The sequence below is a fragment of the Primulina tabacum genome, chromosome 1, assembly GCF_025594145.1.
Source record: "Primulina tabacum isolate GXHZ01 chromosome 1, ASM2559414v2, whole genome shotgun sequence".
Classification (NCBI taxonomy): Eukaryota; Viridiplantae; Streptophyta; class Magnoliopsida; order Lamiales; family Gesneriaceae; genus Primulina; species Primulina tabacum.
The window spans coordinates 3977330-4005101 of NC_134550.1; the positions used below are offsets into that span (position 1 = coordinate 3977330).

At 36.0% G+C, this 27772-nt stretch overlaps 4 protein-coding genes across 8 annotated transcripts; 1 reads left to right on the forward strand and 3 right to left on the reverse strand.

Annotated features, from left to right (window-relative positions):
- Window positions 1-1495: 1495 nt before the first annotated feature.
- On the reverse strand, window positions 1496-4591 carry LOC142516592 (uncharacterized). 2 transcript variants are annotated; one of them, XM_075619871.1, is made up of 6 exons: window positions 4447-4591; window positions 4291-4369; window positions 4061-4185; window positions 3943-3990; window positions 3565-3630; window positions 1496-2709 (listed from the first exon to the last, which is right to left on the reverse strand). In XM_075619871.1, the coding sequence occupies exons 1-6, from the start codon at window positions 4567-4569 to the stop codon at window positions 1600-1602; spliced, it is 1551 nt and encodes a 516-aa protein (XP_075475986.1). In that variant the 5' UTR covers window positions 4570-4591; the 3' UTR covers window positions 1496-1599. The 2 variants fall into 2 exon arrangements, with proteins under 2 accessions (XP_075475986.1, XP_075475985.1); XM_075619870.1 differs by having other exon boundaries at window positions 3565-3651.
- Window positions 4592-16727: 12136 nt separating this feature from the next.
- Window positions 16728-18535, reverse strand: LOC142556478 (thiol-disulfide oxidoreductase LTO1-like). The gene is made up of 4 exons (XM_075667937.1): window positions 18458-18535; window positions 18260-18372; window positions 17340-17487; window positions 16728-16832 (listed from the first exon to the last, which is right to left on the reverse strand). The coding sequence occupies exons 3-4, from the start codon at window positions 17475-17477 to the stop codon at window positions 16728-16730; spliced, it is 243 nt and encodes an 80-aa protein (XP_075524052.1). The 5' UTR covers window positions 17478-17487; window positions 18260-18372; window positions 18458-18535.
- A 305-nt stretch (window positions 18536-18840) lies between these two features.
- Window positions 18841-22691, reverse strand: LOC142525604 (uncharacterized). 2 transcript variants are annotated; one of them, XM_075630035.1, is made up of 8 exons: window positions 22448-22691; window positions 22236-22368; window positions 20669-20772; window positions 20402-20573; window positions 20129-20269; window positions 19920-20008; window positions 19649-19784; window positions 18841-19570 (listed from the first exon to the last, which is right to left on the reverse strand). In XM_075630035.1, the coding sequence occupies exons 1-8, from the start codon at window positions 22531-22533 to the stop codon at window positions 19100-19102; spliced, it is 1332 nt and encodes a 443-aa protein (XP_075486150.1). In that variant the 5' UTR covers window positions 22534-22691; the 3' UTR covers window positions 18841-19099. The 2 variants fall into 2 exon arrangements, with proteins under 2 accessions (XP_075486150.1, XP_075486080.1); XM_075629965.1 differs by having other exon boundaries at window positions 18841-19784; window positions 22448-22690.
- A 388-nt stretch (window positions 22692-23079) lies between these two features.
- Window positions 23080-27607, forward strand: LOC142525837 (uncharacterized). Of its 3 annotated transcripts, none has more exons than XM_075630227.1 (7): window positions 23080-23246; window positions 24443-24580; window positions 24686-24785; window positions 26318-26467; window positions 27015-27084; window positions 27150-27239; window positions 27279-27607. In XM_075630227.1, exons 1-7 carry the CDS (start codon window positions 23224-23226, stop codon window positions 27389-27391), a joined length of 684 nt encoding a protein of 227 aa, XP_075486342.1. In that variant the 5' UTR covers window positions 23080-23223; the 3' UTR covers window positions 27392-27607. The 3 variants fall into 3 exon arrangements, with proteins under 3 accessions (XP_075486342.1, XP_075486256.1, XP_075486305.1); XM_075630190.1 differs by adding an exon at window positions 23331-23350 and having other exon boundaries at window positions 23085-23226; window positions 27150-27607; XM_075630141.1 differs by having other exon boundaries at window positions 23082-23246; window positions 27150-27607.
- The last annotated feature ends 165 nt before the right edge of the window (window positions 27608-27772 follow it).

Sequence of the window (27772 nt, forward strand, 5' to 3'; positions counted from 1 at the left end):
AGAGAAAGTAGATCGGTCTGAATAAGCTCCACATGTCCCATGATTCTCGTATTGAAAAGCTCCAAGTTGCTCTTTGAATCAGTAACACTGTACTGAGTATCTTTAATCAAGGATTCAAGAGATCTGCTCATGGCAGTAAGATCTTCCGGTTTGGATTCCACACGAGTAACATCATCAGATTCTGGTGTAAGAGTTTTATTCCTTTGATTTTGGCAAAGAGGTCCACGGTTTCCTGAAATCTAGCTGCTCTGGCTTCTGCTTTGTCATCTGGATGAACGAAAATATCTGATTCAGCAATGAACTCTTCATTTGGCACATAAATTTCAAGATCTGTCTGAGGAACGCTAGCAAAAATAGTCAATGTTTGGGGTGCCCTCAGCCATGGCATGTCATCATTTGGTGCAGTATACTGAACGGAAGTTTAAGTAGAGATGGTATAAGTGGTAATGACTTCTTTTTGCAATTGAGTATGAGAGACAACGGGAACAACTCTAGTCTCTGAAGCTTCTACGTGAATTGGTTAAGGAGAAGGAGGCGGATGAGGTGCAGACACTTGCTCAACAATTGAAGGATCAATAGTCATAGCTTCGATGGAAATGGTTACTTGAGCTATTGCGTCAACCACATCATCAACAGTTGAAAAAATCAAGTCTTTTGCTAAAAGCAGAGAGGAAGATTGCTGAGGTTGAACAGCAATAGCTGGTGAAGGTACATGAGTTCTGGATACAGTATCTCCGGGAGGAGATAGAACGTAAATATTCCAACACTTGTAAATGCACTCTCTAGTGGGAGCTTGTGCTGATTAAATTTTTTTCCCGTCAGTCCAACATTGAAATATAATTTTAATACTTTATAGAGTATTTTGAGGAATAAGTTTTTCTGGCCTGAAAGCATCGGTGTTAGGGTCTTACGTCCCTTTGCTTAAAATTTGCTTTATCTAGAATAACATGTGACTTAGGTTTGGTCTTTTCGAAGAGCGTTTTGTGGCTTCAGCATATGAAAATTTTAGTTCTGTTTTAGTTCACATTTATCACGTCCCTGTATATTAATGAGGAAGCACTGGAAATTTAGTTGCAATGATGCTTTGATGTTGACGGCTGATAAGTGATATCTAAACAAATTATTGGTAATTAGTGTTATTATTGAAGTCCTATTAGGTGATAACATTTTTTGAAAACTTTTTTGTCATGGAGAGGTCGAGTTATCCAAATCTTTGCCCGTGTTGCTCGGATCCTGGACAGCGCTTTTATGACTCAAGATTTTACATTTAAAACTTCCAGTTGGGAAGCTGGGGCAGGTTCTAAAGGCACAATTGTGTCATCAGTTTCCATTGCTGATCCTTATGTGTGTTGCTGAGAATGACTGATGGAAGAATCCATCCAGCTTCTTGTCTTAGTACTTCATAAGCAATAAAATAAAATGGCTTCTTTTTTGTAATACATTTGGTGTGTTGTTATTTTTAAAAAGAAAAATGGCTTTTGATGTTACGTCACTTGAATGTGTTTTATGTATGAATCGAGGATAACAAGTCCATCAAATAACAATTCATTCACACTGACATTAAAATTAATTACCCATTTAAAATTCCATGTCAGGGTCTTAAAATCCTTCCAACGAGACCAAGCTGTTCACATGGGCTTCAAAATGGTGCTTTTTTGCACAGCTGCCCAGCTCAATCGACTGAATCTCTCCTGTTTTAACATTATAAGCTACGTAATGCCTCGTGGCGAACCCATGAGAGTAGAGCAACACCTCCCTAACGACTAACCAACAAATGGGAACTACTGATCTCATATCCTTGACCTTGAACGAGTCCGCAAATCTACGTCTCACTGGTTTCAAATCAAATCTAAGAATCATAGTTACTTCCCCAGTTTTGGGATTCATTTCCCAAACATCCCTCATACACTTGCGGTTCCGAGAAACAAAGGATAGCTTACTTCCCATCGCCAAAAATTTTCCGATTTTACCTGACAATTGAGGAGCAAGGAAACGGCAAACGGCTTCAGTCTCAACATTCAACGTCAAAACAAAACTTTCCCCTATCCAGCTTACATAGCCTCCAGTAACCAACGGACCACAATGGACACCATCTCTCTCATTTCTGTGAAGTAATTGTTTTATGTCAATGCTTCTCCAAGCTTTATCGACTCCAACAGTTAGCACATAAATATGCGTCCTCAGACAAAAGGATTCTTCAGGATACACACATACCACTTTATACTCCATGGAAGCTTCAACAAATGCTAAACCAAAAACTACATGGTCTTTTGTATCATGCAAATATCGAGGAAGAACGGTCTGCTGCTTTGTTAAGGGATTAACAACATGAAGAATAGGAGGATGCTCTACGGGATCAGGGAGCAATACTAAACCGTTACAGCTAGTCCGCGCTACATCTTTAAACATGTAGTCAAGCTTAGATATCTCCAGACAACCCCTTCGCATTTCCACATAAATCGCATTGTAGGGCGACATCCATTCCTGGATTAGGATTCCACTAGTTGAATTCCGAAGATGGTGCTGGGTGAAAGCTCGGGAATGGACGACAAGGTTCCAATCATTGGAAACATGCATCATCACATCAAGTAAGACCTGAGCCGGAAGATGAGAAAGAAATTCGAAAACCATTTCTTGAGGAAGATATATGGTTTGCCTCTTCCTCGCACAACTCTTGCAGCAACGGTAAATGTAACGGTCGGGGGACCCCTGTGTAGTTATGCAGAAGAAATGAATGTTGCTGAGTTCAACAAAAAATTCTACTCTGTCCCACTAATTCAACAAAAAATTGACAAAATTAAGCTCTTAAAACAAACAAACAAACAAAAAACGCAACAAAATAATAACTGAACAATTGATGATATTACATAAAATTTGAAGAAAAGGATTTAAAATTCGGCAAGAAAATGCTGAATGCATATATATGTATTGCCATTAGAAAATATGGTACACGAGATCACTAGTTTTAGCCCTTTTTGTCTGCTGCTGATGAAAAGAAATCACGTTTTAATTTAAAAACAAAAGAAATGAAATATGAAGCACAAAATAAGTAGTCAAAGCAACAACAACACAACCAAAAAGCTAAACTGATGTTGTTTTGTGTGGGATTTGATGTTCTTGGGAGGTTCACCCCATAAAGATATAGTCTACAAGGCACACACACATGGGAAGTTTAAGGAGACCAACAAGAAGTCTCAGTGTCAAGTAGTACTGCTTCTGTTATGTTTGAATTTTAGGGATTTGGTTTATCTTTGATTGTTGCGGATTGGTCTTATCTAGTTTCGTTTTATGGAGTCCATCTACTATGTTTTAAATGTACAAAGAGGGCTTATTGGTGATGAATAAAACAACTTGATTATCTTTCATAACTAGAGTTATAAGATATAGGGGGGATCTCTTCAATGAACACAATAGACAAACAATCTTGAGCACAGGAACAAGTATTCATTCTGATGAACGAACAGATGAGCCTCTGCCATGGGGTTATTAATTTGTTTTTCTCACTAAAATTCCAAAACAAAAGGAGAAGATACGTCAAACATTGGAATGCAGTGTGATGTTTACCTTTGTACTTGTAGGTGCAGAAGGGTCTGGTCCCAGAGCCTGCTGAGAGAAACCATGCTTGTGGAACTCCAAATGCAACTCAGGAACCTTATTAGGAACAGAGATCACGATACATATGCATACATCAGCATAGATGAAGAAAACATCATAATTATTGCATATTTGTAAAATGATATTAACATATTAAAAGGGCATATTATTGAACAGAAAAATACGATTTACATAAATAACAAAATCGAGCAATTCATAAAATGAATTGACGCAGCCCGAGAGGAGTAACAAACAAATATTCCAATCATAAGATTCAAGAATCCATAAAACATCGAATCCCCAAAGCACACACCCTTGAAGGCAGTTGCATTGAAATTAAGATTGTACCTTTGCTGCCACTTCTGAAGATTTCTTATAAAGTTCGTTCGATGGTTCCTGCAGCCACAATGCCGTCTTAAGCAGGAAACTAATGCACAACAAAAAATTCTAATGCAGTAGAATATACCAGTTGCGCTGCTTGCTCATAGTATTGAGCTGCCTTAGATGTATATCCATTCCCAAGGGCCCAAAGAGCGTCATGCTTTCTTCGGTCAACCTCCAGTGCCTCCTCTAACTTGGATATAGCATCATCTGCAAAACCGTTAAATAAATAAAGTTTGATTACATAAATAAGTTCGTTTCTAACGTAAAAACACACACAGGTTTAAAATCATAAAAAAAAAAAGAACTTTGAACCTAGAACCATCTTCTTGCACTCCGGGCATCTGTGAAACTGCGCTAACTCCAGTAACACCCTGCCCCATCTAGTCAAATTCTGAACCCATCAAGCAAAAAAAAAAAAGTTAGAATACATATTTAGAAGAACATAGATTGTTTTGTATGCGTCCTCACATCAGCATCGAGGGGAAATTTTGCGTAGGTAGCTTCGGCGGTTCTGCGAGCGTGCTCGAGACGATCGAAATCGCTAGACATATCATCCATGATGCAAATTCTATGATAAGCTTCGAGTTCCATCAAAGCTCGTTCTTCGGGCGAATCTTTAAATTCCAAATTTAAACATCTTTTTGTGTATTTATATTATATTTCAAAATTCTATATATATATACACACACACACATAGATACTCACCAAATTCGTTGAAAAAACTAAATATCGGTTTTCCTTCTATTATTTTAAATTAAAAATATTTCCTTTTATTATTGTAAACATAATAAGGAAACATCTTATTTGCCAAAATTTAAGCCCTAACGAGTGTTAATGATAAAAGTCAAAATTAAACTGAATTTTCTTTAACAATTATTTTCTCGATAAAGCTAAATTCTTGCGCTAACATCGATATCATTATTTTGATCTTACTAATGATTTCTAATGCATATTTTTTGCGATTATTATTTAAAAAAAAAGTATATGACATTAAATAATGAAATAAATATTCAAAAGTTTAAATAATGATTAAATTATATGATTTATTAAAAAATAGATCAGATATGGTAACTTTTGATAAATTACAAATATACTATGAATTAATTATTCAACACTTTAGATACACGTAAAAGAATATTTAGTAATTTCAAAATTTTTAAAAGTAGATAAAATATTGTAATTATAGATAAATTATAAATAAGTTAATTACTCTATACTTCTTAATCTTATTAATATACTTAAGAGTTCTATGCATGTGATGCATACGTACGTATTTTTTTTAAACAAATACTTTTTGTCTAAAATAAATAAAAACTTTTAAAAATGTTATTGATGATAAATTTTATTTTGTGCTGATATTATTATTTTTAAATTAAAAAATTATAGATAAGATAAGATAAGATACATATTTATTAAATAGGTTTTTATGATTTTTGTTATATAAATATAGAATGTTTTTGTAATATGAAATAGAGTATTTTTTATTTATCAAAAAACACATCAAGACACCAAACTTAATTGCTATAAGTCATTCAACTTTAATAGTATATACCTAAAAAGCACGGGTCCTTACATCCTAATACACCTAAAAGACTTTGGCTTTACATATAATTAGCAGAGGTCCTTACATCCTAATACACCTAAAAAGCAAAAAATAAAACATATCTAATCGCTGCCACCTCTTCTTCTCCTTTACTACTTCCTCTTTTTTGATAACGTATATGATCAAGAATTTCTTGCAACAGGCTATCAAGGTGGTCTGAATTTGATTGAGCTGGGCATCTACGTGCTGTTGGGATCGAGTGATTTTTCGAATAAATGCATACAACCAACTTATTTTGTATGAAAGCGATTTTGATCATGTGAGAATGCGTACGACTTTTACACATGAAGTTGATTTTTCCGGACAAGATCAAGATGTAGACAGCCAAAATCCCACTTGTTTTCCATCATCAAATCCAAATCCCAAGTTTCGATAATTTTCCATAACCTATTTCAAATTCGAAGCGAAATATATCATGGCCAGAACCATTTACACCTGTCTCATGGTTCTTTCCGTGATGACATTCATCACACACAACAGCGAAAAATGTGACGCTTCACGTCATCTGTTGCAATCTGGACCGGGGTTGCCCAGAATTCCGTCAACATTGCCAGTTGCCACCATTACCATCTATGCCTACCAACCCAACTATCCTCGCGGCATTGCAAAAACCAAGCTTGCCACCAATGCCATCAGTTTCTACGAACCCAACTATTCCATCCGCACTGCCGAAACCAAGTGTGCCACCTACCGCATCAATCCCCACCATTCCAGCTATTCCATCTATCCCCGGTGTACCTAAATCCACTTTGTAGGCAGGAGCATTAATGCATGTCGGGAGATTTGTCCAACATTGCATTCATTGAAAGAAAAACGTGGGCTGCACAAAATGAAATTTCGTGGAAATTTCAGAAGAACGCGTCTTCACACTGACAGGAGGCTCTATAAATAGAGCTCCCCCATTCATTCTGAAATCATCCCTTCTTCGAGTTTTCTCTCATCTTATAAGCATTTAAGTGCTTAGTTCTATAATATTTGTGAGGTGTTTTGTTCTCCTGTATTAAGAGAGTGTGTGTTCTCTTTGGAAACACAGTGAATGAGTTGTACACCACAAAATATTATAGTGGAATTCTTTTCATCTTGCCCGTGGTTTTTACCCTAATAATTTTTAGGGGTTTTCCACGTAAATCTCGGTGTCCAGTTTATTCTTTATTTTCGGGATTTATTATCTCAAATTCCGCATGTGGGACCAACAAGTGGTATCAGAGCCTTGGTTTAAAATTTCTTAAAATTCTGAGTATGCTCTGTGGTTGCAGCCTAGACTGATCTTTCACATCAGAAAAGATTTTTTGAGATTTTTTATTTAAGGCGGGATTATTTTGTTTAGTCTACTAAAATTGCTGTAGACATAATGGCAGGAAGGTACGAGATAGCAAAGTTCAATGGAAGCAATTTTATGCTATGGAAAATAAAGATACAAGCAGTTTTAAGAAATGAAAATTGCTTGGCGGCTATTGGAGATAGACCGGTGGATATTACAGATGATGGAAACTGGAACGAGATGAACGATAATGCTGTTGCCAATTTACACTTGGTTATAGCTGACGAAGTTTTGTCAAGTATCTCTGAGATAAAAACAGCCAAAGTTATCTGGGATACTCTGACAAATATGTACGAGATCAAGTCGCTACACAACATGATTTTCCTAAAGAGAAGGCTTTATACTCTTCGGATGGCGGAATCCTCATCAATGACCGACCATATCAATACACTAAATACTCTATTTGCCCAACTTACTTCCATGGGGCATAAAATAGGGAAAAATGAACGTGCGGAGCTTCTACTTCAAAGTTTACCAGATTCATACGATCAACTTATCATCAACATTACCAACAATATTCTTATGGGCTTTCTAAGATTCGACGATGTCTTAACTGTGGTTCTCGGAGAAGAAAGTCAGCGCAAGAATAAGGAAGATAGGTTGGTAACTTCGAAGCAGGCAGAGGCTTTACCGATGATAAGAGGAAGATTTATGGACCGTGACTCCAGTGGGAGCCAAAGACGAGGTAGATCAAAGTCAAGAAGTAAGAAGAAAAATATTTACTGTTTTAAATGTGGCGGTAAAGGGCACTTCTAGAAAGAGTGTACGAGTATCGATAAAAGCTCTCAAGGAAATTTTGTGACACGTGGATTATGGATTCAGGTGCGACGTGGTACATGACGTCTCGGAGAGAATGGTTTGATCATTATGAACCAGTCTCAGGAGGATCTGTATTCATGAGAAATGATCATGCCTTGGAAATCGTTGGGGTCGGTACTATCAAAATTAAAATGTTTGACGGCACCATTCGCACCATACAGGAGGTACGACATGTGAAAGGACTGACGAAAAATCTTTTGTCCTTGGGGCAATTGGATGACATCGGGTGCAAAACTCGTATCGAGAACGGGATCATGAAAATTGTGAAGGGCGCGCTTGTGGTTATGAAGGCGGAAAAAGTTGCTGCAAATCTGTATGTACTTTTGGGAGAAACACACAAAGAGGCAGAACTAGCTGTTGCATTAATTGGTTCAGGAGAAGAATTAACAGTGTTATGGCATAGAAAGCTCGGGCATATGTCAGAACGAGAGTTGAAAATTCTCTCAGAACGGAAGCTGCTGCCGGGACTTACAAAAGTGTCATTACCCTTTTGTGAGCACTGTGTTACCAGTAAACAACACAGATTAAAGTTTGGCACTTCTACTGTCAGGAGCAAAATCATATTGAAGCTGATTCATTCAGATGTTTGGCAAGCACCAGTTGTATCCCTAGGAGGAGCGAGATACTTTGTCTCGTTCATTGATGATTTCTCTAGAAGATGTTGGGTGTATCCAATCAAGAAGAAATCAGATGTTTTCCAGATCTTCAAAGATTTCAAAGCGCGGGTTGAACTTGATTCTGAAAAGAAAATCAAGTGTCTAAGGACTGACAATGGAGGAGAATATACCAGTGACGAATTTGATGCATATTGTCAACATGAGGGCATCAAAAGGCAATTCACGACGGCTTACACCCCTCAACAGAATAGAGTGGCGGAGCGGATGAACAGGACCTTGTTGGAAAGAACAAGAGCTATGTTGAGGACTGCAGGTCTAGAAAAGTCATTTTGGGCAGAAGCAGTCAAAACCGCTTGTTATATTATCAATCGTTCTCCTTCAGTGACGATTGATCTGAAGACTCCGATGGAGATGTGGACTGGGAAGCCGACAGATTATTCTCATTTGCATACATTTGAAAGTCCTGTGTACGTCCTGTACAATGAGCAAGAAAGATCAAAGTTGGATTCGAAATCCAGAAAATGTATCTTCTTGGGTTATGCTGATGGAGTAAAGGGGTTTCGCTTGTGGGATCCAACTGTTCACAAGCTTGTCATCAGCAGGGATGTTATCTTCGAGGAAGATAAAGTAAAGGGAGACAAAGGCACACCGAATTCAGAAACTACTATTTTTCAGGTGGAAAATAAGACGGACGAAGGTCAAGTTTCTTGTGAAGCAGTACCAGAGCACGAAGAACAAGAACATGTTGAGTCTGAGGTTTCCAATGTGAGGCAGTCAACTCGAGACAGAAGACCCACCAGGTTGGCTTTCAGATTATGTCACTGAAAGCAATATTGCATATTGTCTATTATCAGAGGATGGTGAGCCATCGAGTTTCCACGAGGCTCCTCAAAGCTCGGATGTATCCTTGTGGATGATAGCAATGCAAGAATAGTTGGAGGCATTAGACAGAAATAAAACTTGGGATCTTGTTACACTACCACGAGGGAGGAAAGCCATTGGAAACAGATGGGTCTATAAGATCAAGCGTGATGGCAATAACCAAGTGGAGCGGTATCGTGCTAGATTTGTGGTAAAAGGATATGCTCAGAAAGAAGGCATTGAATTCAATGAGATATTTTCTCATGTGGTTCGACTCACAACAGTCAGAGTAGTGTTGGCATTGTGTGCAGTGTTTGACCTACATTTAGAACAGCTAGATGTGAAAACAGCATTTCTTCATGGAGATCTTGAAGAAGAAATCTATATGCTCCAGCCAGAAGGTTTTGCGGAAAAAGGCAAAGAGAACTTGGTTTGCAGGTTGAAAAAATCTCTGTACGGTCTCAAACAGGCGCCGAGGTATTGGTACAAGAGATTTGATTCCTATATCATGAGCCTTGGATACAATAGATTAAGTGCGGACCCTTGTACGTATTTCAAGAGGTCTAGTGATGATTATATCATTTTGCTGTGTTGTATGTGGACGACATGTTGGTAGCAGGCCCCAACAAAGATCAGGTCCAAGGATTGAAGGCACAGTTGGCTAGGAAATTTGATATGAAGGACTTGGGACCAGCACACAAGATTCTAGGGATGCAAGTTCACCGAGATAGAAGTAACAGAAAGATTTGGCTTTCACAGAGAAATTATTTGAAGAAAGTCTTGCAACGCTTCAACATGCAAGATAGTAAGCCAATTTCGACCCCTTTTCTTGTTAACTTCAAGTTATCCTCCGAGATGTGTCCTAGCAGTGAAGCAGAGAGGATGGAGATGTCTCGAGTACCATATGCATCAGCAGTGGGAAGTTTGATGTTCGCTATAATCTGTACAAGACCGGACGTTGCTCAAGCAGTGGGAGCAGTTAGTCGGTATATGGCGAATCCTGAAAGAGAGCATTGGAGCACTGTTAAGAGGATCCTTAGATACATTAAGGGTATCTCGAATGCTGCATTATGTTACAGAGGATCGGATTTTACACTCAGGGGCTATGTCGATTCAGATTATGTAGGTGATTCTGATAAGAGAAAATCTACTACTGTTATGTGTTTACACTTGCAGGGGGAGCAGTAAGCTGGGTTTCAAAACAGCAGACAGTTGTGGCGTTATCTACAACAGAAGCAGAATATATGGCAGCTACTCAAGCTTGCAAGAAGGCAATATGGATTAAAAGGTTATTGGAGGAGATCGGGCACAAACAAGATAATGTTCCTTTGTTTTGTGATAGTCAGAGTGCCTTGCACATCGCAAGGAATCCAGCCTTTCATTCCAGGACTAAACACATTGGAGTGCTATTTCACTTTGTACGGGAAGTAGTAGAAGAAGGAAGCGTGGATATGCAGAAAATCCATACAAAAGAAAACATAGCTGATTTTCTGACCAAACCAGTGAACACTGATAAGTTTGAGTGATGTAGATTTTCAAGTGGCCTAGCAGAAACGTAAGCAGCAGGGAATGGCAAGATTGAAAAGATGTGTGGAGATGTGTTTGATTCTCATTCAAATCTCCAAGTGGGAGAAATGTAGGCAGGAGCATTAATGCATGTCGGGAGATTTGTCCAACATTGCATTCAATGAATTGTGAAAGAAAAACGTGGGCCGCACAAAATTCCAGAATTTTGTGGAAATTTCAGAAGACGCGTTTTATACGCGTCTTCACACTGACAGGAGGCTCTATAAATAGAGATCTCCCCTTCATTCTGAAATCATCCCTTCTTCGAGTTTTCTCTCATCTTATAAGCATTTGAGTGCTTAGTTCTATAATATTTGTGAGGTGTTTTGTTCTCCTGTATTAAGAGAGTGTGTGTTCTCTTTGGAAACACAGTGAGTGAGTTGTACACCACAAAATATTATAGTGGAATTCTTTTCATCTTGCCCATGGTTTTTACCCTAATAATTTTTAGGGGTTTTTCACGTAAATCTCGGTGTCCAGTTTATTCTTTATTTTCGGGATTTATTATCTCAAATTCCGCATGTGGGACCAACACACTTTGCCTCCATTGTATTCCATTCCCACTAGCTTTATCCCTTACATCCCATTCATATCGACTCCGCCACCATCCAACTAGAATTTTCATCACATGATTGGATTTCATTGCTGGAATTTCATTAATATACAATAGGCCAAGAAGTGTGCCATGCACGGAAGGGATCCCTGATGAATTTATTATGTCTAGTATGTCGACTTTTTAGATTTCGTTTGTGATCTGGAGCATACATTTCCTCTTCATGTTTAGGTTTCAACTCCATTCCAGTTATCAATCGTTGTCCCAAATCATACCACAGTGGTTGGGGATTTTGTTCATTTATTTATATATGTTATGTATTGCGTTGTTTCACGGTTTGCAGTAATAGTTTATATCTGTTTCGTTACAACACAATGTGATGCACTCCTCCAGATCACCTCTATCATGCCATTTCGCAGACACGACGACGAACCATGCATGTTGCACGACTAAGATTCGCCAGAATTAAGTAAACAAACATATATAAGAAAAAATTAAGGGGAGATGGCACCTTCGGGATTTCATTCATGCTAAACTAGATGCACTGGAATGCTCAAGCACAAACAAATAATTAAATTAAAGAGAAGATAAGGCTAGTGAAGAAGTGTGCACACTGATAAGGTAGACAGAACTAGTTTGATAAAATTCATTTATGTCAAAAAGTTCGGTTGATTCGTCGATGATTAACCAATAGTACTAGCCATGGATGAAAACATTTTTTCAGTGAGCGACTTTTTCATTCCAATGTTATTTTGGTAAAGCAAAATTGTGCGACACTCTGTGTCCGGCCATTTTCTTTAGGATTTGATCCTTAATTTTCATGCAGCAAATGCAATATTTCATGCAAAGATGCTTTGCATCTTAGAAGGTACGAAGATGTTAAGAAATTTTGCGTACAGATGCTCCTCCTCTTAAGAGATTAATTTGCCATGTTGTCTTGTGTAAATTAAATGGAATTTCAATGTGGTTTAAACCTCAACACAATTACATAACCTAATCACTTTCTGTCCTTCAAGTGATTATCATGATAACCCAAAATAAGATTTCTCTTGCCTCACGGACATGAAGCAGTGGTAAAAGTAGTACGAGGATAACACGCATTCAACATCTTGAAAGATAGAATTTCTTCTGGAAGGTACGAAGTTGTTGATTTGGCTTCGAATGCGTATAGATTGTGATTGAATCCGGATTTACATACGTACAATTTCGGTATAATCGATATGTTAGTTGTATGTACCGAAATTTCGGTACAATATCGGTATGAATTTGTTTATACCGTAATTTTCGGTACGATAACTACAAAAAAACGGATGAATTAGCGAAGGTTTTACTCAATCCGTCGCTATTATAGCGACGGTTTTCCTTCAACCGTCGCTTTTTTAGCAACGGTTTATCGTCAACCGTCGCTATTGTAGCGACAGTTTTTGATAAACTGTCGTTAAAATTGCGACGGTGCAGTGACAGTTTTTAATAAACTGTCGCTAATATTGCGACGGTTTGACTAAACCGTCGCTAATATTGCGACGGTTTGACTAAACCGTCGCAAAGTTGTGCGACGGGTTTTTTACCCATTGAAGCCCGTCGCTGCCATATTAGGCGACGGGTTTGTACCTGTCGCCATGTGAGACGGTATAATACAAGCTCGTCGCAATAAACGACGACGGTTTTTGGAGCCGTCGCTCATAGCGACAGTTTTTGATGCCCGTCGCCAATATCGACAGTTGTCCACAACCGTCGCTATTAACGACGGTTTTTTCTGAACCGTCGCGAAAAGCGACGGTTATGCATATCGGCGACGGTTTTTGGAAAAGCTGTCGCTATTGGCGACGGTTAAATATCTTTCGACGGTTTTTGAAGTTTCGCCCACCTCTGGTAGTAGCGAAACTCTATAAATTTTTCGAAGTTTCGGTTTTATATTTTGTACTGACATTTTTTCGTATTTATTTCATAGATTTGCTAGTCGGTACGATCTTCCAGCGTTACGTGGAACTGCATATCTCGCGCATATCAGGTTTTAAAGTTTTTTTTTTTACAGAAAATTTAATACATGATTTTAATTTTTGCGTAATAGTTTATTTGTGAATTTTATGGCAGTGTTTATATACAAACCGTCGCTTCATTAAACGACGGTTTTTTAAAAAAACCGTCGATTAATATAGCGACGGTTTTTGACAATAATATACCATCCCTAATCCCTAGATACAATAATATTAACGAGAATACTAAAATGTACACGAACATATACTTTTAACTTTAATCTTTAAAATGCACGATAACTATTCAAATTGTATCATCAAGTTTAAATTCGTTAATTGTCTTAATCTTATCATTAATTGGTTGAAAATAACAGGTACACAAACCTGGATGTTTTCGCTATTTTGGTAAATAAAGACCGCCTAATGGTTGTTTAACTCCTCCTAGATTAAGCACATCTAACATCATTGATTCTTAAAACATCACAATTCGGTGAACTAAGACCAACAAATGTAAAATAACTAAACAAACAACTTATTTCCACATGTTTCCGAACAACCTATGAGACTCGTGACCAGAAGAAACACATTTCCACTAACACAAAGAACACAAATTAGTTGGATGACAAAGATTTTCTAGAATTGACTAGCCAAACAACTGTAATAATAAAAAGAAAATGAAGGGAGATGGGAATTCAAGAGACAATTTGGTTCTAACCAGCATATATAGACCTATTGAAAAGAAACCAATATACACAAAGCTTGAGCTTAGGACAATTTACAAGAGAGATTTATTTGCTTCGCAGCAAAATATTTCCACAATCCGTAATTCTATTAATTACGTGCTCAATATCCAATTATCTCAAGGAACAGCACTCTACCCATCATGATGTCCAAGATTCATGATAATCTTACTTATGAACTTATACAAGATCAGTCACTGCTACCATTTACAATTTTTTGACGATGCACCATCATGCAAAGCAAATTCATTGGGCAACAAGAAATGTCTTCGGAACATATGTTTCACAGGAAAATTCAGGAATTGGCGCACCTTTCTCCCCTTTTTCGTTCTCTCTGTTCCTTGTGCTCAATCGAAAGAACACCTGCATGAACATTGTTTAAGGCTAGTTGATCTATGGTAACTGTAGAAATATAGAGAAAGGTGCAATCATGTTGCTTTAGGCTACTAAACAACATGGTGCAGCCTAGTTTCTCAGGGGCTGGGTGACCACCTACTTTGGTTGGTTTAAATCTTCAAGTTTGATACCAGTTAATTCAGCAAGCTCAGCGAACTCCTCCTCCCCACTAAGACCTGGAACAAGTATCTTTTAGATAATGAAGCATCACAAAAGGTGTATAAAAAGGCACGAGTCTTACGGCAACCCCAAGACGATGAAGTGAAAGAAATAGTAGTTCTATATGCTAATATCTAACAGAATTACAGAAATAAGCAGTCAAAACGTATCAAATGAAGTGGGTGGTAGGGCAATCAATCATCATCAGTTTTAGGAAAGTTTTTGTGAATGTGAAATAGAGTGAAAAAAATATGCGGGAACCATGGTTTCATATTCAATTGAAGAGGTATCATACCTGACCACTGATTACCCAGGTTGGGAATCCTTCAATTTTAACATACAAACTGTTGGAAATTTATAGAGTCTTCGGAACGATTCCAGCTATAAAAATTATTTTGATCAAATCAGAGAAACACAGCAGAAGCGATTACATAATTTCATAAATTATAATCGAACATATGAATATAAATTAATGATGAATTTAAATAAAATTATTTTCTAGAAAAACTAATCTCTTGTAGTTTTCTTTCTTTTTGTGAATCCGAGATCTGTAGAAACCAAAGCCTTCCAGTACAATCCTTTCTATCGATACGGTAGTGTGTGGGTACTCAGAAATATACAACCTTAGAAATCAATTTTTTTTTTTAATCTCTTAGAGAATATATTATGCTCGAATATATTTTCATCAAATGAAAATATTTTTTCAAGATGTCCTTTCTTCAATTTTCTTATATCTTGAATTGCCTGTAATGTTCTATATAAATAATTGACATTCAACAGTTGCAAATTGATCGTTATAGAAAAAAAATTTTCTTCTTAAGTTTCAATGCCAATTAATTGCCTTGATTTTTAAAACAATGAAAACAATTTTCACATGTTTAATTCAATTTTTTATTTTATAAAATAATAATAATATACAAGTTGATCAATGTTGACTACTTTTTAAAAATCAATAGCCTATCGTATTTGAAAAAATCTGTATGTCCTTTTATGATACTATCACGATAACTAAATTTATAATTATTCATAATTATAATTTAAATATAATTAATAACTCATATTTAATTATATTTATATCTAAGCCTTTGATGATATGAAAACAAATTTCCATTATCTCGAGTGATTTCTAAATTGCATTTTTATCCGTCATTAATTTGAAAAACGTACTGGGGACCATGGACTCATAATTAGAAGCTTCAATAAGTTAGATAAATAATTAAACTCTTTAAATTATTTACCCAACTTATTAATTCCATAATTGCTCCACTAAAAATATGAAATTGCACTCTTCTTCATTATGAAATATTTACTCTACAAAACGAGTAGTCCATTGATATAATCATTACATATGAATTAATCCTCCATATATAGACAATTCATAATTGAAGCTAGGAATTTTTCGTTTACCTCTTCAATTACTTATTATCCTCATTTACCATTAATTCACTAGTGAGTGGTTCAATTTATAATTTAATTGTAAATTAATTGGGCCCACACTCAGTTCTAAAATTAACAAATGAGAGAATTATATTTCTGCTTCTCGCAAGAAGGAATCGATTCCATGTCTGAATTCATATTCCTAGCCATTAATTTCAAATGTAAATCTAAAATACAAGTATTAAGAATGCATAATTGCAAACTTTAAACAAGCAAATCAAGAATCACGTTGAAATGAACATGAGTCTATAATCACATAAGGATTCAGATTTATTCATATTTGATCATCTTTATGATTTAATTTAAATTTCATATTAACAACGGAATTTATTATGAAATGTCTAATTAAATCAGTCTAAGACCTACATAATCTCATTATATATAAATGCCCCCATCTAGATGTCTCTACATCGACAGTCCGGATAAGACGGTCACATTCTTAATGCTCATGGGCCGTATTAGTGATGCTTTCCCATAATTTAATTAATTTCATCACAGACTTAATTTAAGTTTATTATCCATAATTTTAATCCTCTTGTATATATAACTTTTATATATACTAAAATCATGGTTACATCCATTAAACTAGGGATTTTTCTATGATATTTAAGACAATAAATTTCATGTAAATATGTTCAATAATAAATGTCACTTTTATTAATAATATTAAAACATAGTCTAATTACAATGCTTTTAGGGCACTATTCCCAACATAAACAAGCCTCGTCCACTTTATTTCCTTTCTTTATACCATCAGGAAAGCACTCCACATAGTTCAACAATTTGGCCGCTTCACGCCCAAACATCTGTCCACGCATAAATCAAATACAAGCACAAAGAAAAAATAGTTAGTCCAATTTGGAAGATGATGATAGTTCACCAGCATTCTGCAACATTAACTCCAAAAGTTGATATCCCTAACCTCAAAAATCTCTTATTCACTGCCTCTAAGCATATCTAGTGTGATGAGTGAAAAATGAAAAATATAGTAATTTCTGCCAGAATTCAACGATCATCCCCCTAAAACTATTTATCATAGAAAACTAGTTCAACGCAGGCATGGAAGTATAAATATTAAAAAAAATGTTCAGCATAGGCAGGGTAGACCCGTGATATTTTTATAACGAAGGTTGACTGGAACATTTATATTACATTTAATACACCAAACAATCTAATTAGAGTTTGATTTTTCTTGTAAATAACAAAAATAGTTTTCCTGATCAATTTACCACAACTCTGATCCTTTGCTTCATTTAACTCTGCAGCAGACTAACAAAAATAGTTTTCCTGGAAGTTCTAGCAAAATAGATTACTTCTTTCTGATCCTGACAATGTGAACACCAGAAAGCTCCATATAATTTCGCTCCAATTGAACGTAGATGTCTTGCAAGTGAAAGGGCCACAAGACTTGACATTTTTGTGACCTTGGTTTCGACATATGGTAGTTCCATACCGGTCAAGCTGTGTTAAATAAAAAGTAAGGAATATAATGCAAGATCAAGTGATATATCATTTTGGAAAAAAGGTTATAACAGTCTCAATAACAACACATATTTTGAGCTCCCAAAACAAAGTCTCATTATTTACATTCAAGAACAAATTTTTCATGCAAGCCAAAAGGGTTCCTTAAACATTTTAGTCAATGTACTGATTCGTAGTCACAGACCGCGTTTTGTCAAAGAAATCTTCTTTCGGTCACTCTTCCGTAAGACTCAATCTAAACATACTTTTGTGTATGACATTCTATCTGTGTATACTTTCACTATATATAACAGTTATAAAACTATTGAATACTATGCATTTTGTTACACTCAATAATCCACCTAATATCAAGCAATGCTTTGATTCAAGCATAGATCACAGCATCATGAAAATGCAATTGATGATATATTCATTCCAATTAGCAAATTTAGAAAGAAAATTCAACTCAGATGCAATCTAAGAAGTTTCATTGAATATTTATAAACTATATCAGCTCTAATAAATAAAAATTTCTTGAAAGTGTTATTCAAACTATTTGAATAACAGAAGAATAAATGGAAGAGAGAATTTGTTTCAGGAAAAATATGTGGCCTGCACTCTGCAACTTGGCAAGGCATGTTGATGAGTTGTCCAGAGAGAATAACTTTATCTAGACAGTAGCATCAAATGCTATCACAAAAAGTACATATCAAGTTATCCAGTAGAAGTCTTGCTCAAGGTTATTCCATATCACAGATACATTGCGTGTTACCTTGAAGAGACAGGTTGGGTAGTATTATATGATGCAGTCAAGGCAATAATCACCAAAATAGATATGGATACAAGTGAACCCAGCCTTTTTTGAATATGTCGTGTCTCAAAACTCTGCAATTAAACAAAAGCTTTACCGTCGTTGCTACATCATGAAGTGCTTATAAGTGCAAGGCTGATCTTTTATCCCTGGAAAAACCTTTAGGGTGACTGGGTGATGAAGAACAAGCTGAAGGATAGAATTGCTGATGTCAAACAATATATACACAATTCTCCATAAAATATCTGCAATTATTTTATTATAACGTGTAATTGGTTTGTAAGATTTATAATTATTATTTGAATAACGTGAATTTTTTTGGCAACAAGTACTAGTAAACTCATCTCCAAACATAAAAAAGAAAATAAGAGAAAAAGAAAAAAATTACATTTTCTGACACTAAAAACACATCTCATTTATTTGGGTCAACAAAGAAAAAGGACATATTAATGTCATACAAAAATGATTTGAGATACCCCGATTCTATTTGTGATGTTACCAAAGGCAGGAAGGAGTACGTATATTTAACCAACTCTAATTTCTTCGAAATCCCAACAAAATTTATAATAGACTCGACATATTTGCATACTGCAATTATTTTAACATGGATTGACATCATGATGTATACAATATTTAGAGGGAAAAACGATATCATAAAAGTATATATATGTGTGTACAAAAGGCATCATCAAAAACAGCTGCTCAGGTTTGTGACTTGTGACGTTTCAGGGATTCAAAACAAGCAGCTCTGGATGTACCATATATGTATGGAGACTACAAAAAGAATCATCCACCGGCTGTTCAGGTTTGTGACTTTTGATGTTTCAGGGCTTCAAAACGAGCAGCAAGGGTGTCGTAATCAGGCAGTTTTGGATGAACTCGAGCAGCAACAGGAGCTTGACGGTTAGGTGGTGGTTGTTTATATCCTCTAGTAGGCACGTCCATCTCCTCTGAGTCGTCTTCATAATCAGATTCATCAAATTTGATATCAGAACGTGCAGTAGATCGAACATTGTAGCTGTGCCTTCTGTAGATTTTCCTTGTGTCAACATCTCTTGCTGCATTTTCCATCTCGATATCTTCATCATCAGAGTCTGCTCCATCAAACTTGATATCAGAACGTGGTGCTGTCTGACAGTTATAGCTTTGTCTTCTGAGGATCTTTCTAGCATCGTCACCAGTTCGCTCGTCTTGTACACTGACAGAACGAGAATACTCAGAATCACTTGCCTTCTTGTTCCTTCTCTGATCATCAAACCGATCAGACAAACCCTGCGAAGCAGGCAAACCATTTGGCAGAAAGTTCCCAGTGGAATTATAAGATTTAATGTTAAAATTAGCCTCATTCGCATTCTTATGAGTTCCAGTCATCTGTGCTCCTCTGTAGGCTAGGTCGGCAGCCGCTTCAGCAGCAGCCAGTGCTTTTTCTGCAGCCGCTTCAGCAGCCGATGCCAAGTCTTGAAAACATTTGACATTGATTGGTTCACTGTACAAGAATATAGATTTTTATGGTGAAAATGGAAGAATAATCTGCCAGATCTTTTTCTAAAAAACACTTTCAATATAACATAAGTTGCAGCAAATTTATTTCTTGGTTAAAAAACCAAATTTAAGTAATTACCAGCTAGCTGTATGATTTGTTTCGGGAGCTTGCTTCGAAACTGATTTTACAGGTAAACTGGTAGCACTCGCAAAATTAACAGGTCCTTCCTAATAAAAAGCAAGAGGTAAAAATGCGGTCACCTTATTATACAATTATCATCAAAGATATAATAGGTCTCACATAGACGGTAAGAGAGCGTGTGTAAAGAGAGAGAGAGAGAGATATACGATACGCTCTTCCGGAGGCTTCAATAACTCCGTCTCGGATTCCGTTGTGTCCCACTCAACCTGGTATTCCTTGGCAATTTCCTTCAAAACTTTCAATTTTATTTCACCAGCTGGGGTCTTAACAGAAAGCTTTTCAATAAGCTGCAGCCGAAAGCAACAATACTAAGCAAGCCTTCTCATTTGCAAAAGGTCCAGCAAAATTGTTCCTTGATACGTATGAGTAAGTTATATCTGCTTCACGGAAGCTAAAATTTAACAGATAGGAAATTATACCATGCGATTCACGCCGGCGTTGGATCTTAAATCGGTAGCCGCAGATACAAAATCCTTCCCATACTTCTTCTGAAAAACATCACGGATGGACAACAGTTCTGGAATCTCCGAGCACCGAGGGGCCGCAAATATTAAACTTGATATCCCTTCCTTGAGATCAGCTGGGCATTCCCTGTAAAAGATATTTAAACAGCCGGATTATATTTTAATTTATTATACACAAAACATCAGTTATAAGGATTTCAAACTTAAGCTTTGATGAGACACCTTTGTTTTGCAATAATAGAAAGTCTAGCCACCACAAGCTCACAGAAAAGCTCAATCAACTCATTTGCAGCCATAATATTTTGTTCCCTTATCACGTGTTCAACCTGTGAAGCACCACAGAAACACAACATGAAAACATCGACAAGAGATGACAAACCATATGGTAAAACAAAAAAGAAAAAAAAAGCTTCAAACATAATTATGTAAAAATTGACTAAACGGGTGTGTGATAGAATTAATTCAAGAAACAGATGTCAGATATTCATCATATTTTAGTCAATTAAAGATTAAGTGAACTACAAAATGTGTCATAGCATAGTAAAAGTTAACAGTATGGAACAAACAATGGTGGACAGAAAAATTGTCACACAACAGCGTTTTCCTACTAGAATAAGAGGACATCTCAGTTTCAGAATAAGAAATGCCTACATAATAAAATCATGAAATGCAACCAACCCTGTCAAGCTGGAACATAAGAATTCCAATTCGGCACAAAATAATATTAAAGCAAAGCGAGAACAAAGTTATCTTTAATGAACAAAAACACTTTGATCTGGAAATTTCATCCACTTTATGATAAAACTGCTCTAAAGATACACTTCCTTCCGATGGAAAAAACTTTTGGCGACCACGACTTAATCAAGCAAAAAGTTGATTTATTAAGATACAGATGCTTGGTTCGCATTTCAAAAGCAGCAAAAAGTTTCTTATAAAAAAGATGCTGACAGCATAACCTAAGATGTACTGGAAGAGGACATGATCTAACAGACCTTGAATGTATAAATCATGATATGATACTAACTAACGAGCTCATTAGACTAACTGTGAAAATGATTTCAAAATATTTTTTCGGTTTCATGTCTGAAAATTATGGGTTGTGTCTTGGTACAATCGACAATGGTATATGAATATATATACACACACATACCAAGACACCATCAATAATTATAAAATTGATCCGTAATGGCAAGATACACCATATACAAACAAAAAGACATAAAAATCAACAGTTTTTTAAAAAAAATCTGCAAATTTTTCAGGACCTTCCTTTTTCGCGCTGCCACCCTTGCTTAACAAAACATACCAAAACCATAGACTTTATCTTGCTATCGATTTTCTCAGGTTTCGTGCCTTTTACACTTACTATTAATAGAATAATCAAAATATTTATCTAGTCTCATTTATCTAAGACAGATCCACGGTTTGTAGACCAGATAGTTGACAAATCAAACATTGTTGTAATCGGCATACAAAACATGATCGTTGTCTTATCCCCAAGTTCCGAGGAACACCAACAATTACATAGGAGACGAGGATATGAAAATCCCATTGCTTGCCTTCACTTAACCAAGCTCCTAAAATAGCAACTGACAAAGAATTCTATTAAATTGAAATGCAGAAGTCACAGACTCACAGTTCCAATTCTTATGCTTCTATTCACGGTTCTTCGGCAATAAGCCCTAACTAGCCCATAAAATTCAGTCTCTCAATAATTTGGAAAAATGAAGAAACCATGAAAAAAATCCGGAAAAAAAAATGAGGAAAAGGCAGATAAATGATATTTTACTCGAATACGGGCAGTGGCATCTTGACGAGACTCGAGGAGCATAGCAATGTCACGCCGCATCTGCCTTATTACCACGTCCCTCTTGTTTCTTAGCAGCTTTATCCTCGCCACCGCCATCTTCGCCGTTGTTTTGCTACGATTTTAGGTTTTACAAGTATAATTAATTGAAATAAACAAAAGCTTACGAAGTAAAAAAGAGGAAAATTTCGTACCATTTGGATGAGTTGAAAGCAGAGCGAATCAACATGAGAGCCATCCTCTTCGCCTTCTTCCAGTTGCCGCCGCCTCCCACCACCATTTTCTTGCTGAAGAGAGGAGAAAAAGTGTACGCAGCGTGAGAGAGATAGAGAAGGGTTTTATTTTGGCGAATTTCAACGGTCGAACATAAGGTGGTAACGTGGCCTGGAGACAGGAAGGAAATATGCTTTTTTGGGGAAAGAGCCGTTGTATTCTCTCACCAAGCGAATGGGTGAGATCTAATTATTGCCATTTGTTTCTCTCATTTTTCCTACAACTTCCAAATATATGTCCTAAATCATCTATATCATATCATATTCTATTTTAAAAAATATATATTTTACTTTCTGCCTAAATTGATTCTTTAATTCATCGTTTTTAACTCATATTTATTTATGCATTTTTCTTTTAAAATCTCAAAACTTAATTTTTCAGTCGAAACTTAGCAGCTCATAATCAATTTGCGTGTGTTGGGTCAAAACAATTTTCGAATTTAAGTAAAATTTAAAAAACAATCTATTCGACTTCTTCTATAATATGAATTAAAATAAATAAATTCTCTCCTTTTGACCTCTGAGAAATATATATGGCGTTTGAGACTGAACCACAGACTCCTCTTTCCACTTAAAGAGAACCTAATTCCATTGCACATTTGAACCGGGTTTATTTTCTTTGCGAAGAAAGTTCAAACTGCTCGAAGCCCTTTGAGCACTCCCCCAATTAGGGTTTTGACCTCGTATCCGCTCCCATCATGGCAAGATCTCCGTCTCTTATGTTTGTTTTGCATAAAATTCAGCTAAATATCGGTGGTTTGTGCTGTATTCAATTAGTGTTAACTGATTGTTTTTCATTCTGTAGGCTGACTCTCCTCGTGCACGGTAAAATTTTCTGATTGCTAGTTTTGGCTTCCTTGAAATCCTTTTCGATCTTTTTTTTTTACTTTAGGATTTTCTGACCCGTTTCTTTCAGTCGAAGGGGCTTTATATTTAGGGTTTTCTATTCGATTATGTGAAAAACATAGTTAAATTGTCATTGTTATGTTGTCTGCTGTTGTCGTCCACATTGCCAAAAAAAAAAAAACTCATTTTTATGGAAATATAACATGTGAAATTATGGAATTTTCTTATTTTTGGGATGGGTAGGTGCCATATCCGCCCCTGAATGAGGCGTTCATATGGTCATAGAAGGCGTTCATATGTTGCTCAAGGTGAGAATATTTAATGGCTAGAAATTGTAATTTGTTGTGTCTCGTGTTAGCTTGAATGAAATAAATTCAAGCTTTTTATATATGGAGAGTAGAACATTTGGGATTTCACCTGAGTTCTGCATCCTTTTGTATATTGGCATATTAAAGTGGATTTCCCCGTTTTGAAAAATGGGATGAGATCCTCTGCAATTTTGGTCATGGAAAAGAGACAAACCAGTCACTTTTGTGATATAATTGCTAATTGATTGTATGTTTAATTTGTCTTGCCCTCCTACTTCAGAATTAAGAAAATTGAGTGGTCGAACCAAGACTGGTTTCAATTCTTATTTATGTAAATATAATGCACCAAGCCACGAATCATTTGCATCTCACAGTGCTTTGGAAGAAATTACATAGGAAAGCCCTCTTATTTATCACAGTCTGCTGTTGGTAAAACATGGCAATACTCTGAGCTTTTGCGAAGGATTTTTATTCTTTGAATCTAGTTTTCAGTCATATCAATTTCAGCTTCTATGCAGCTTTAGTTTTTTCAACAGCCAATGTGATGGTTAATAAGCCTTACATTAAATTTCTCTGTTTAGATTTGATCTGGTAGCTATGGATAGTCTTTTGTTTTCATTTCAAGATCCTTCTTGAGTCTTGACATGGTTCTTTATGCTACGAAAAGATGGATTTAGGCTTTTAGCGTTTTCAGTCGCTGTATTTACTGCTACTTTTCATGTTTAAGTATTTGACCTTCCGTTCTATCTCATAATTGCTTTAGCTATGCACACTCTCCTCCTTGGGAAGAAAATATGAAATTGAGGTCAAGGTCGAGGTCTAATTCTCGATCTCGATCTAGATCATGGTCAAGACCAAGGCCCAAGTCTAGGTCCAGATCTGGGTCTAGAGATCGTGGCAGGCAAGTTGCAATTTGTTTTATGTTCAGTTTTCCAGTTTTCTCATGTCAAAGATTGTCATTTGATGTATCAATCATAGGTGACATTGTCCTCGATCTGTCCTGCAGAACTGAAGCAGTCAACAAAGGAGACACACTCTATGTTACAGGACTCTCTACAAGAGTTACTGAGCGAGACCTTGAGGATCATTTCTCAAAAGAAGGAAAGGTGAATTGCTACTTTATTTTTTCACTTTTGTGAAAATTTTAGACTAACAAATTAGGTATGACATGTTTTGAGTTTGTGTGGAACCTTTATCATCAGAATATCTTAATGATGCAATTGAATGAAGCACTTTTGGTTTTTTTTAAAAAAAATTGGGTCAATTTTATTTGCTCGAAAAGTGTTTAAGATCCCTTGTAGCTGAGTTTATTCGAAGCATAATATAAGCGTTTGGAACTTAGTAAGATTTTACTTATATATTCTTAAATTTATTTTTAAAATTAAGCTCTTAAATATTTGGATAAAATAAGAGTTGGAGAGAAAAATCAAGAGAGAAGAGGAACAAATCAAGTGAGTCGGAGGAAGGAAAAAAAGTGAGAAAAAAGGATTGGACGATAGTTTGGGATCTGTAAGGTAAATATCAAGGTTATTTTGAATATATCTTTCCTGATTTTTTTTTTAAAGTTGGCGTGATCTTACGCCTTTTAAAAATGTGAATAACTTGTTTTAAAAACATTATATTTTCAAAATGATTTTAACAAATATTTGCGAACACCTTATAAATTACTAATTCAAGCCATAAGTTCATGTTTGGATACAGAAGCTTTTGGAGTGAACGCGTTTTTTATTTTTTTTTCAAAAAAACGATTTTACTGAAATGTATGGTTGAATAGGCATTTTTTAAACAAAATCACTTGAAAAAGCAATATGCCTCCAAATAAAAAATGACTTTGCTTAACCAGAAAAGCACCTAAAATACTTTGCTTCATGAAGATTTTTTTAAGCTTAGTGGTTCCACATTCAAACTGGTCATAAGTAACTTATTCCGGTCAAGTGTATTTGATAGATATATTGTGTCTGACTACAACCATGATAAAAGACCTGTGTCGATAATCCAAATACTTTGTAGGATGTCTTCAATTACACGAACTCTACAATACCAAACCATGATCACAAAAGCCTAGATCTTGGTTTAAGTTGGAAAACCAACTGTACCGTTCATTTGAAGATTTGAGGATGATGAATCCAAATTAAACATCACGAGATGACAAGAATGAATCTTGATAAGTTATATTGATTTGTTCAGTAAAACACAACAGAATACTTACAATTTTGTTGATAATAATGAATGATATATTCCAAGCATGTTTGCCTTATTATATATGAAAATCGGTCCTAAACTAGCGATGTGATGTGGGCTTAAGCTAAGGTTTAGTTTAGCCCATAAGAATGCCTAATAAAATGATATGGAAACTAAAGGACATGAACAAGTCTAGAGTCCGGAAACAGATGTAATTAGGCTCCTGATATATTTTTTTGTTAAATAAATATTGCCCATAACAAAAAAACTTAATTTTAGATTTGAATTAAGTTGATCCAGTTTGGACATACAGGCATGTTCCTTCTAGTTTAGCACTTGAAATGTCTTAATTGAAATGCTTGTTAATCATAGTGAGGGTCACAACATTGCCTTCTTTATTTAGCTTAGACTTGTTATATCATGTTAATATTTGTTGTCACACCCTATTTTATTATAGGTGAAATCGGTTTTTTTGGTTGTTGAACCACGTTCCCGTGTTTCTCGTGGTTTTGCTTTTGTGACAATGGATTCTGCTGAGGATGCCAACCGCTGTATCAAATACCTAGATCAATCAGTTCTTGAAGGCCGGTACATTACTGTGGAGAGGGTAAGCTGTCTGTCGTCTGTTTAGAAACTGTAACATGGACTATTTAATTCTATGATAGTCTGTTTGACGTGAAGGTTTTCTGGTTATATTCAGAAGTCATTGCGCCAGCTATGTTGGCAGAAATCAAAGATGATGAGTCTATCCATTGGAACAAGCTAAAACAGCTTTTCACTTGCATCTGATCAACTAAATATCAACTATATTGTCCAACAGTTTTACAACCTCAGCAAATACTCTCAAATAAACAACGGTCTTTATCAACATTGTAATCGAGCATTTATGGTATTTCATACCTGGCATTTTTTTAGTTTTACCCTTTTTATTGGATTCTAATTCAGGAAAATGAGAAAGAGATGATCAGTTTCTTAGTAAATCTTTCTGCTATGTCTCTTTTCCTAGATTGGAACAAGTTATTTACATTAATTTTTTGAGGTTTTATTTCTTTGCCCTCTTTCTGTGAGATATGCATTGTTTGTATTTCAACTTATTTAGTTGTAGACACTGCTTCACTAGAGTACATGAAGTGAGGCCATTTATTTTCATGCAGTCCCGGAGGAAACGTGCTAGGACTCCCACCCCTGGTCATTACCTTGGACTCAAAAGCACCCGGGGTGATGGTAAGTTATTTAGTGTAACTTTGTCTTTAGATATCATGAAAACTTTCTCATCATTTGAATGTAAGGTTATCGAGGTGATCGTGCATCATATCATGGAGGTTCGAGCCAGGATGATTATGGATACCAGAGGTCATCTAGGCGTTCTCCTTATAGAGGTGGACGCGATTACTCTCCAAGGCGTTCTCCTTATCGAGGTGGACGCGATTACTCTCCGAGGCGATCTCCATATGGGGGTGGACGTGATTACTCTCCGAGGCGTTCACCTGCTGGCAGAAGATCAAGAAGAGACAGGTCATATTCGCCATGACAACTTCAAAATTGTCTATGTGCTTGGCTTCAGTTGAAAGGACGAACATATCAATCATGTTTGTTTTCTAGGACTAGACTTTTTACTTCAAAGAGTTCTTGGTGAATGTTTGTTTGAATTAAGTTAGATTGTCTCCTATTATGTTTTGATGCTTTTTTCTGTTACAGACTTATGGATATCAAGCTCTCTAAGAATGCTATTACTTGTTTGAGTTCATGATTTGTGTTTTTCTTCTGAATCTTTTTGATGAAATGCGGATGGAGCATTGAATCGGCCAAGTTTTCTTAGGCCAATTCTTGATCAGTTAAAATATTTTCCTACGGTTGCTGTTGTATCATTGCAGCTTAGGTTTGGTTCAAATTTTACTTTATTTTTCCTACA